The sequence below is a fragment of the Vipera ursinii genome (genome assembly GCF_947247035.1).
Source record: "Vipera ursinii genome assembly, chromosome: 3".
In the NCBI taxonomy this organism is placed as follows: Eukaryota; Metazoa; Chordata; class Lepidosauria; order Squamata; family Viperidae; genus Vipera; species Vipera ursinii.
Window position 1 is genome coordinate 167,780,690 of NC_139516.1, and position 12,768 is coordinate 167,793,457.

Below are 12,768 nucleotides of genomic sequence, written 5' to 3' on the forward strand. Positions count from 1 at the left end.
AGGTATTTATTCTTTCAATTGCGGTATGTAATTAGGTTATTTCACATTTTTAAAAAACTCTCTCTGGTAATGCTTTTAGCTTTCACTGATTACAGCTATATCGGATGGATTTCTTATCCACTTGAAGCTCTGAATTCAAACTTTTCCCAATAAAGTATCACCCCCAAAAAAGCAGAAGTGTTAACAGTGTTAGATTTTATATAGAAAGATTCTTTGTGGGGAAGAATACTGTAATAGCTGAGATTAGGCAAGGAAAGCATCATTTTCTCAACATTTTGGTGCTTCTGTAGTATAACTTGCAATCTCTTCTGAGAGTAAGCCGAACCCACTTAGTTAATATTATTTGGCCAAAAAAGGAGGAACTATGTTGGTCCTTGAAAAGAGGATCTTTAAAACATGTAACATAAAAGTCTTATTAAGACCAACTTAAACAATGCACTTTTTTATTTTTACAGATTTAGTCATGCTCCTATTTTTCCATTTTTTTTAAAAAAAAAGACATTCAATTTTTCCAAACTTCACATTAAAAAATAGGTAAAGAAAAAAAGATAATAAAATAAGGGAAATCCCAACTGCAATATATCCCCATATTATAATGCAGTACATATTTTGCCTACTAATAAGTTTTCTCAGTAATTTTTCTACCCATATTGGGGGAAAAAGAACCAACAGCCAATAAAATTTTTATGGGTCCTGATAATATGGCATTTTCTATTTTAATAAAAAGTGTAGATTAAACATAGATGACTTCAGATTCTAAAGTAACAAAACAATGCATTATTTCCTTTGAGTTAAACTTGACTCCTAGTAACTTTATGAACATGTCCACATTATTTTCTTGGCAATAGTATGGAAGAGGTTTACTAATACTTCCTTTATTACTGAATTAGTACAAAATGAATGAAGTCTCAGTAACTGATATTGATGGTGGTAGGGAAATATCTCTCCTGTTTTAAGAAAAGCAAAACATTTTTGCAAAAAAAAATTGAATATAAGATTTAAGAGGACAAATCTAAAAACACAGATGAAGCTATACCAAGCAGAGGTGTTAGATAATTCAGAATTACAGAAATAATTCTGTAAATATCCAATTAATTGCTTTACCAAGTTTTTTTAAAAATTATATAAAATTCTAGGACTAACATTGGGATATTACCATACAGCCACCTTTTCAAACAAGGCTAAAATTAATAAAGAAGAGAAAGTAGCACTATAAGGTGCAACAGATTTTCTTTTGCTTCAATAAGGATACCATTTCTTTTTTTTACTAACTTCATGCCTTCATATTTTTTCCAAATTGAATTCATCAGTTTACAGTGCAATTCTATACATATCTCATGAGATCAGTAAGACTGATTCTCAGATAAGTGTATATCACATTGCAGCTTGTAAATGCATAAAATGCAGTGAGTTAAAATTATTATTTTAAAAAAATCTTGTTTAATGCTGATTTTAATAGTACTTTTTCAGTGAATTTATTGTACTTCATTTATTATCAAGTTTAAAAAAAATACTTTTGAATTCATTAGATTCAAACAAGGGCCACTCTATTACATAATAAATTCTAGATCCTTTTTAGAAAGAGGGAAAAATGTTCACATCTGTCAGGTGGGCAGAAGTGTATGACTTCTGTACAAGCTACATTTTAAATCCTTGTTTATGACCTTTTCTTTTGCAATGGATGAAGAAATCTCTTCTGTTCAGTGACTTCCGAAGCAGGCATGTGTAAACTCGATTCAAGGTGTATACACTGAAAAGCAGACTGCCATTTAATAATGGAAAACAGAAAACGTTAGCTTCTAGTAATGGCAATGGCTTCTTCACAGTCAATCAAGGCCTTACTAAGGCCTAGGAGACTTAATGGCCATCACAGCACCAACCTCACTTACCCATTTTTATTTTCTTTTGCAAACCTAATATTTCACATATACATATTTTACACGTTGAAATTATTACTATTCCAAATGCTCTCATTTGAATACAGGCATGGTCTCTATATTTTATATAAACATGTCTTTATTCAACTTTTCATTCTAAAGCTGTTTGGTGTCCCAACTGCACATGAAAAAGGTTCCCCTTGGGTTGCATAAGAAAAGTGTCCTTAGTCCAGAGGTTCTTGTTTTATTCGAATGACCGAGGATGAACGAGATGTCCTTCTGAGTTCTCGCTTAAGTACATATTCACTGAATTGGGAAGAGTCCACTCCTCCTCCACACGAGCCAACAATTTCAAATCCTCTTTGTTGCAATCTCTCAAGTACCTATAAAACATAAAAAGAACGAACAGCTGCCTAAGTGCAAAAAAATGTCATTCAGAAATCATAAATTACTCCCAGTTCCACCATTATTAAAATGTATCTCTGAAATGCTTCTCTACAGCCGATATTCAAAGCATGATAGAATTATTCATACGACTGATAATTCTGAATGAATCTTCTGAATTCTAACAGAAAATAAGAAACATAAAGTGATTATGCCATAGCCTTATTTTTAACCAAAGTATCTACATACATCATTTTTAATTTTTTAAAATTAAAAACTAGAATCAAATAATGAAAGTTTATAGAGATAAATGCAATATGCCTTAGAAGAAACACAGTTCAAATGAACAGTATCGAGAATACATGGGCTTGGTAATGTTTCTTGTAAAAACATTCTGTTTGGTCAAGCACTAACCTTGTACAGTGCCCATTTCTGAGCAACTCACTTTAAGAAAATTCATGACTAAAACAAGTTAAGAGAAAGATGGTAAGGAAATTAGAAAGTTAAGACCTATGAAGAAAGGTACAAGGGGTCAACTTATTTTCCAAAGCACCAGAAGGCAAGACAAGAAACAATGGATGGAAACTGATCAAGTAGAGAAGCCACCTGGAATTAAGGAGAAACATCCTAACAGTGAGACAATTAACCAGTGGAACAACTTGCCTTCAGAAGTTGTGGGTGCTTCATCACTGGAGATTTTTAAGAAAATTGGACAACCACCTATCTGAACTGGTACAGGGTCTCCTGCTTGAGCAGAAAGTTGGGCTAGAAGGCCTCCAAGGTCCCTTCCAGCTCTATTCTTATTGAATACTTATAGCCTTGAAAAAGGCAACAGACTATGAATACTTGAAAAAACACCAAGGCCTGTTTCTCTTGTTCTTGAGTACAAAAAAATAATGTATTTCAGTTTCAAGAAAGATGATTCTGATTTATAGTTAAAAAACAAGAAAGGCACTTTAACATGAAATTGTTCAGATGATAAGCTCTTCATTGAGTATGTTTGAGAGGTTGTACACCCATCTGTTTGTAGTTTTTATTTTAATTCTTGCATTGACCAGTTGGTTACATTTCATGTTATATATGGCCCTTAACAACTTCGTTATGCTGCTTCACCCATTTATTTAAGCATAAAGTAATGTATTTTAATTGTATTGTATAAGCTTAAAGAGGGAAAAAGAGTAAAAAAAAATAAAGATACAAAAGGCAAGATGAAAGTCAAAACTATGTGAAGGGGAATTTTGGTAATACATCCTCCTATACTTCTGATTATCTTTGTCTACCACTACCTAGATATTTATGCCATATTTTTAATTTTTAATATTAAACATAGAAGATTTTTGTTTCTCTCTGTTCAGGTGTTTTCATCTGTTGTTTTTAATTAGTCTCAATTCTTTTCATACAAACAATATTCCAAACGTCTAAATCTGCTTTGCTCTGTAATGTGTCATGTCATATATAAGAGCTGTTTCTGCTTAAATCTGGTTAAACTTTGTTATGAATATAGATTAAAAGGAAAAAAAGAAAAAAGCTAATACATTGATTACATACCTGAACTGAATTGAGGTGACAATATCCATTTAATGGAAATCTGATGACATGCGTTGAGTCATGATTCCAACCTGCATTGACTGAATTGCACATCACGTCACCAATTTCTGGGAAAACCTCTTCTATTAAAGATTTATCTCCACTTAAAGTAATTCTTTCTCCAAGATCTGGAGCAACACGTACAACCAAGCACTCACAAGATTTCGAAAACCGGCCTGTCTCCCGATCCTGTTTCCATCTTTCCATTTCCCCTAACATGGGCTGAAGCTGAAAATACTTTGCTTCTTCATATAACAAACTGTAATCCTGAAAGATACATGATATTTAGTAACAGAGTACAAAAAACAACAACAACCTCATAATGTAGTACCTGAGCAGGTATTTACTTCAGTACAATAGGCTAAGGGCCAATAGCAGCTTATGGAGAACTCTACATTAATGGAAATCTCCATTATTTTGCAACTAATAAGAGTTTATGGATATTTTCATATTAAAAGAAACAGGTAGACTGCTGTATTGTTTTGGGTATATATATATATATATATATATATATATATATATATATATATATATATATATATATATATGTAAAGGTAAAGGTTCCCCCGCACATGCGTGCTAGTCGTTTCCGACTCTAGGGGCCGGTGCTCATCTCCGTTTCAAAGCCGAAGAGCCAGCGTTTGTCCGAGGACGTCTCCGTGGTCATGTGGCCGGCATGACTAGACGCCAAAGGCGCACGGAACGCTGTTACCTTCCCACCGTAGTGGTCCCTATTTTTCTACTTGCATTTTCTACTTGCATTTTTACACACTCACACACTCACACTCACACACACACACACACACACACATACAGAGTGAGCGCCTGTTACTCGTCCCAGCTTCTTCCAACCTGGCAGTTTGAAAGCACATAAAAAGGCAAGTAGAAAAATAGGGACCACTACAGTGGGAAGGTAACAGTGTTCCGTGCGCCTTTGGCGTCTAGTCATGCCAGCCACATGACCACGCAGACATCCTTGGACAAGCGCTGGCTCTTCGGCTTTGAAACAGAGATGAGCACCGGCCCCTAGAGTCGGAAACGACTAGAACGCATGTGCGGGGGAAACTTTACCTTTACCTTTACCTTATACATATACATATACATATACATACATACATACATACACACACACACACACACACACACACACACACACACACAGTATGTTATTACTACACTATGTTACATTATTTACACACATGCACATATATACATTTCCATATTCTATTGTGATTTATCATATGGAGATATATTTTATCTTTACATTTGATCATATGAAGAGAAAGAAAATATTGGAGATATTGGAGTGAAGAGTCTACCCCAGGGGCAGCAGTCCACTTTACTGGGCCATGGCCTATTTGGAATTGGCTACATGAGTGGCTGGCTGAAGCGTGCATGCACTTCAACTTGTGTGAGCAGCGGGCTGGTGGGCACATGTGCTCATGTATACTGGCCTGCCACTCATGGAATTCAAGTGCTTGCACAACTCAGTTCCCCTTCCCCCCCACCCCCAGCTGAGCTGCCAAGCCGCAAAGGTTGGGGACCACTGGTCTACTCAGTAGGATGATGTCATTAATTACTACTGGGGTTATTTTTACACGTCTTCCATACAGTTCTGTTCATAATGCATACACACAAAAGAGAATCAAGTGAGATGTTATTAATAAATATTAATAAAGATTGAGATACAATTATTCTCTAGTTTAGATCATCAAGAAATATGTGAAACCTTAGAGATATATTGTGAACAGCAAGATAATGAGACTCATTTTGAAAGCATTAAAATGAAGTATATTCATTGCTAATAGCTGCCATAAATTGGTTAAAAAATAAAGTATGGTTGAGAATCATACATTCCCTAGATGGTTTGTTTTTGTCTCAGTAAATATTTTTCTGTATATGGTATGTAATGCAGTGTGATATTTTAAGCAAGCTATTCACAAACAAACTTAAATATCCTAACTAGAAATAAAGCTAAATGATATTTTAAAAAAATCTGATGGTGGAGATTAACAGTAAATTACTAATTGAGGAGAACCAGTTTGGTATAGTAGTTAAGGCACCAGGCTAGAAAACAAGAGATTTTGAGTTTTAGTCCCATCCTAGGCAAAAAGCCACCTGGGTGATCTTCAGCCAATACATATTCTCTGAATCCTAGGAAGGAAATTATCCACTTCCGAAAATCTTGCCAAGAAAACTGCAGGGACTAGTCCAGGTTAAAGCCAAGAGTTATTTTTTTTCCACCTCTGTGTTTAAGAAGATGCTGGATAGTTAAATTTAATTAAAAACAATCAAATGAAATATTGACTTTAGAATTGGATTTGATCGCGAAAATAATCTCTTTCAACTCTAGGATTTTAAGTCTAAATTTGTGATTTGGACAGCAATAATTTTTCCATCTTTGGAAGGACTTTAATTTAGAACACTGAGTCATGTATTTCCTTCATATTAGATTCAGAATCAGAACAGACTTCAGATCAGATTATTCTTATTCAGTCATAGGATTGTTGTGAACTATGGAAGGGAAAAGAATATCATATACCAATTTCACTGCCTGAAGAAAAGTTGGGTATAAATACATATGTCTATGATTTCCTGAATCATGTTATAATATTGATTCAAATACAGTAGGTCACATAAATAAGCAAACCACAGATATGGTTTAAATAAAGCATTTGTATTAAAATTGGATTACATGAAATGTAAATCCCATAAAAGGTCTAGTGGTTCCTATCAAAGACTCATTTTACTCTGCATTTTGTTTCAATAATAACCCCAAGAAGACCGCAAGGTGATAAACATAAAAACAGCAGCCTTTTTCCATTATTGCCCACCAGAAGTTGGTATTCAGAAGCAAGTGGGTGATAAACCTCTATAAAGAAAACATGGTTTGGCAAAAGATAATTAGGCTGCATCTTCTTCAGCCTTGCCTCCTCCAATGCCAATGTTCCAGTGCTGCAGCACCCTTGCCTCTCAATGCTATTAGCACCCTTGCCTTCCTTTGCTTTTCCTTTCCTCTCCTCAGATGCCAATATCCTGGATTTTTCCCCACTTCCTTCAACTGAATGTGCCCCAAAGGAAGCAATCCCATCTTGTTCTACATACAAAGAAAAACAGCTCATTTAAGTTTCATTAAGGACAGACCAAGACTTCTGAAACAGGCATGTTTGGGTTGAGGCACAGCTACCCAAAGGCAACATACACTTGGCCTAACCATACTTTTAAAATTAGAAGTTGAATACTGCTTTGCTAATTTCAAATATTCATTTTATTGATCTATACTTTACCAAAACCAAACAAAGCAATTATTCCCCAAGTGTTTTACAATTCTTTACTAGTGTTACTTAAACAATTGCTTCATAATCCTTCTGTTGTTATGAAGAAAATGACAATAAATACAATTCACCTTGAAATCATCCGGTATGAGTAGCTTTGAAGTTCGTAGAAAATTCAGAATATATCTGAACATTTGGCCATCTCTGTCGATGAAGTAGTGCTGCTTCAGGCTATCCAAAACAATGGGCTCCGTGCCATCAAATAGCCTCCCAATTCTGAAAATAAAAGAGAAATCAAGACCCGCATAAAGTTGCCATCAGCACACATAACCATTAGTAAGAAATAAATCCGATTATACTAATGGTTTGATTTTAGTGTTGCAATGTCTAATCAGCTGGTTACAATGAAAACAGAGCAACAAGGGTATCATCTCCCTTTTTATAGTTTCTTAAAGCTGGTCTGGGAATAAACCAATTGAGTTAAGTGAGGGTTTTGTTTGGGAAATATACATAGGATTGTACAATAAAACATTTGCTATTACTCGATGAAGACCTATCAATTTTAAGGACCCTTAACCATTTCCTTTAGTTAAAACATATTGCAACATTCAGGACAGAGATTACAATAGTCTTCTTTGCACCTCAATAATCCAAAATTTAACTCCTGAAATTATTTTTGTTATACTCAAAATGTTTACTTTTGCATTCTTAAAATTTGACAAAAAACTTCAAGTTAATCAAAGGCTTTAAAATAAATTATCATAAGAAGATGGTTTCTTTTATGGATCACTAACTGCTAGCAAAGAACAGGAATAAATAAGGGGGGAAATCTATCTATAAGATAGCTAGGAGCAACCATGAGCTGTGATGGCGCAGTGGTCAGAATGCAATACTGCAGTCTAACTCTGCTCACATTGCCAGGAGTTTGAGCCCTTCAATCCTGATCGGCTCAGCCTTCCAACCTTCCGAGGTTGGTAAAATGAGGACGCAGATTCTTGGAGGCAATATGCTGAGTCTGTAAACCGCTTAGAGAAGGCTGTAAAGCACTGTGAAGCGGTATATAAGTCTAAGTGCTATTGCTATTGCTAGGAGGCATGGCACATAATCAAGCAATCAAACCTTTGTGGAAAAGAATAAAAAGTTGAGTCCCCCAATGTATAGCAATTTTAACTTGTTATATATGTCCTTGACTTGGGGATTAGTCAAATTTGGATGCTAAAATACAAAAGTAATTATGAAAGATACCGATATACTGGTGAATGTTTTAGCAAATGGTAAATATAATTCAATTTAAGTAAATATAAAGTGATATACCCTGAGGCAAAAAAATGTAATTTCACACATAAACTGCCAAGCTCTGATGTAACTGTAATTAACAAATAAATATTTTGGCTTAGTTTATGGTAGCTGTGAAAAAGCCAAAATCCCATAATTAGTAAAATTAAATGTTTTATTATTTTAAATATAATAAATTAAATATTAAATATTTTTAAAAATCAGCATTAGGAAAAGGTTTAAAATTAAAATGTCCTCATAGAAATCTATGGCACATCTGCAACCTTAATACTGTATAACCTCTGATCGCCAAATTTGAGAAAGGATGTAACAAAACTGGTAAAAATAAAGGCTTTCTGGGCTCCATTTTCGATTATGCCTAGCTAATCAGGTATAGAAACATAACTAGTAACTTATAAAGGAGACACATTTTCCTGCGCTAAAGGATTTTTATACTCCCATGCCCAGAACCACCAATGACAGTTGCTTCATAAGAAAATATTTAAAAATACATTAGAACAATTTAGCCTAATTTAAAGATCACCGCCTTCTTTATAATTTTGAGTTACATGTTCTTTTTAGTCAGCAAATTTGCTATTTTAAAAGCATGTAATATAATTCAAAGAAATTGACTGCCATGAATTATTACTTATTTACAAAATTAATCAAAAAACCCAAACTGTTGATGTTATTCCCTGCTGTGTTCTCTAATATCAAGGATAGGTTATCCCTGTATATGAACCCATTTATAAACACACATAGTCCACCATCATTTTTTTCCTTCAATAATGGCTAGGTTGCCTATATGAAACCTAAGAGAATTCTTGGAAGAAAAGATGATTCTCAGTCTGGTGATTTGCAACATGTCGCTGTCACAATTTATTTTTTTTAATTATATATTTGAAAAAGGAGTGAAATGGGAGAATGTACAGGCATCTCAAAAAGTGTACGTTCAGTAGCATCTTCTGCATGTGGAATGTCATCTGAAGTCAGAATATAACCTTTTGGGCAAAAATAAAAGGTATGAATCTATTTGTTTTCTATAAATATCAAACATTTTTTTAAAAAGGTCATATATCATGCCTGCTGCTTCTCTTATTACCCGCTGCCCAACCTTTAGAACATAACATTATCCAATGTTCTGACCTGTGTATGTGCTTCTTCTGGCATTTTCTATGTATATTTCTCATTTAGGTGATTTTCAGTAGTCATCAACTAAAGTAAGGAGAAGTAGCGGAAAATGTAAAGTGAATGACTGTATTTTCAAACCATCTGTCTTTACTTTGTGGAATCACTGACCTTCTATTGAACTTCCTGAACATCTATTTTGATTTTCATGCTAGAAAGGGTGCAAGTAGAAAGTACTAAATGGTAAGTAGAATAGATTTTATTTAAAAGGTCCAATTCCATTATTTAAAATACAATATAAACAAATTAGGAAGATTTTACTACTACTAATCTTAGTAAAAGTGCTTTTTTTGATATGATTAACAAAAATCAATTTACTTCATTTCATTTCATTTTAAAAGACAGTTATTGAACACATAAGAACTGTGACCATGATAAACTCTATCTATTGTGCAATATAGGAAAATTTATTCTAAAATGAATTTGAAGTCAACATTTCATTGACTTCGCTGTATATGTGTTACAAAGATATACTGGATATTACCGTTATTACTGATGCATACATACATAATAGTAAAACATTTAAAATTGACTATAGTCCTTGACCTATGACCAAAATTGGGATTAAAATCTTGATTGTTGATCATAGAGGTTGTTATGTGAGACATCATGTAACTGCTGTGATTAATGACTACAGCCCCAGCACTCATGGTTGTGGTCATTAAGTGATCACACAAGTTAAACGGATGGAGTCCCAGGTAAGGAGCAGGGGGTTCGTTAGGGGAGTTGGGGAAGACCCTGAGAGCCTCAGTTCAGGAGCTGAAAATCCTTCCTGCTGAAATCCAAGGATTTCCTGTGCTGGGGCTCCCAGCGGCTCCCCCACCTTTCTAAGAACCCCGCATTCTTTGCCTTATCACACTGACTTCCTACTTGGATTTCAGCTCCCTCTCATCTCTTGAGGTTGGCTGAAAGAGCTGCCTGCTGAAAAAGTTCAGCTGTTCTCCAAGCATGGAAAGGAAAACCTTTAATGAATGCAGGAATGATGCGAAAATCTTTAGAATTTGAGCTCTTTCTGCACCCTACTGAAGGGTTTAACCACATCAGCAAACAGGAACAAAGCTGAAATTTTCAGGATTTTGGCTGTTTTTACAACCTGCCAAAGGATTTCAGTTCCTCTTACTTTCTGAGGAAGGCAACAGAGAAGATTGCAAATAATGATCACAGAGCTCTCAGCATCCTAACCGCAAACAGTTTGCCAAGCATCCAGATCAATTATGTCAGGGGTGTCAAACTGCTGTTCGAAAGCACGTAAAAATGCAAGTAGAAAAATAGGGACCACTACGGTGGGAAGGTAACAGCGTTCTGTGCGCCTTTGTCATCTAGTCATGCCGGCCACATGACCACGGAGACGTCCTCGGACAAGCGCTGGCTCTTTGGCTTTGAAACGGAGATGAGCACCAGCCCCTAGAGTCGGAAACAACTAGCACTAACACTTGTGCGGGGGAACCTTTACCTTTATATTAGCAGGAAGAAATAATTGTTAGTAGGCTCCCTAAATATTGGAGGTTTTGTCACATCCACAATGCATGCTCTGCTCTGGCAGAGAGAATAGTACTGACAGAATAGAATATGTGTCGCTCAGGGTTGAACCGTTGGGTTTTTAGTGCTTTCTGAGCTTAGTTGTTTTCTTGCAGACGTTTCATTTACAATTACGGTAATATCATCAGAGCTAGTAGGGAGTGGGGCTTGCTCTCCTTTTATATATTGGTCAGAGTTGGTGGGAATGATCTTGGGGGTTCTTTGATCAGGCTGTTGTTTGCTATTATCTTGTTTGGCCGTTCCTTGATTAGGGCATTGTTTGATTTCTGAGAGCATGGTTCATGAACTGATGAGCTCAGTGATGCATTATTATTTTTAATTCTGGCAGTGAACAATCAACTATCTTAACTCTGGGAAAACAGTTGTATACCTTCTGCCTTTTTGGAATTGTTTTCCTATTTGTGTTCTGCAAAGTTGGTTTTTCTTTTCTGGAAGGTTCACAGCTTGTTTCTTCTGTGAAGATCTTAAAACTGTGTGTTAGAATGAACATTATAATCAATAATGTTCATTCTCAGTCATGTTCTATGGCCTGCTGCCTTGACAGGCTTTCCATAATTTTCCCAAGATTTAAAATGAATGGAAATTCTATTCCTCAGGCCTGTAGGAAAGTTCTTTACTTACTTCCCTTCCTCACATCTTTTTCTTTGTTTCCCTTATACCAATCCCTATCCGGATAGATGCTATTTCTCATCAACAACCATTACAGATGTTCCTGACTTACAACAACAGTTGGGACCACAATTTCCATTGCTAAACAAGGTGGTGGTTAAGTGAGCCGTGTCTAATTTTATTTTTTGTCATGATTAAACAAATTACTGCAGTTGCAAATCTGGTTTCCCCCATTGGCTTTACTTATTGAATGTTGAGGGGAAAAGTCGTTAATGGCAATCATAAGACTCCAGGATCCTGCAGTTGTTGTAAATATATGCCAGTTGGCAAACAAGCAAATTTTGATCATGTTACCTTGGGGATGCTGTGACAGCCATAAGTCAAAGGGCCATTTGTAAGTCACTTTTTTTAGTGCCGCAATCACTTTGAATGGTCACTAAACAAGTGGTTGTACGTCAAGGACGAACTGAATTCACTACAATAAGATAAAAGCTCAACTATGAGCTCACACATCTAGCAAAACAAACTTCTAAGAGCAAACTCTCATTATTCCATTCCATTCAAACTGCATTACCTTTATACATCTACCATTCTATTTTAGCACAAAACACATACACATACACTTTAGAATGTGAAAACATGCAACCTTTTACCACACATAACTATGTCCAGCCTGCATTGTTTATCCAAGCCTATGCTAAACTGTAGAGAATAAAACTTCAAATAACAACAACTATTGTACTAGTGATAGCATTTGTTGACAACAAAGACATTTTATTCAATATTTTCACATATAGAAAATTGTTGTTGTTAGTTCAATTACGTTGTCCAACATCTTTCTACTTTCCAGCACTATGTGAAAGTAGTTATTTCATTATAAAGTCTCTTCTTACTTAAATTATGCTTTGATGCTTCTTCCCTTCTTTGTACCTCATCCTTCTTTCTCAAAAGGTCACTTTCTCACACATGCCTGCATTTGTTTAACATTTGTTACTGAACTTCTAAGCAGATTCATGATGAAATTGATAGTTTTT

At 35.2% G+C, this 12,768-nt stretch overlaps 1 protein-coding gene across 5 annotated transcripts in view; it reads right to left on the reverse strand.

Moving 5' to 3' along the window:
* Window positions 1-367: 367 nt before the first annotated feature.
* Window positions 368-12,768, reverse strand: part of KCTD1 (potassium channel tetramerization domain containing 1) — a gene marked incomplete at its 5' end in the record, with an annotated part of 47,560 nt that continues 35,159 nt past the window's right edge. For 4 of the 5 annotated variants that reach the window (XM_083360526.1, XM_083360524.1, XM_083360525.1 and 1 more), the window contains 3 exons: window positions 368-2,260; window positions 3,810-4,115; window positions 7,255-7,399. In XM_083360526.1, coding sequence (XP_083216652.1) covers window positions 2,102-2,260; window positions 3,810-4,115; window positions 7,255-7,399 — 610 coding nt within the window. In that variant the 3' untranslated portion in view covers window positions 368-2,101. Of the gene's footprint in view, window positions 2,261-3,809; window positions 4,116-6,406; window positions 6,946-7,254; window positions 7,400-12,768 lie in introns of those variants that run through there. The other variant, XM_083360523.1, reaches the window with a different exon arrangement.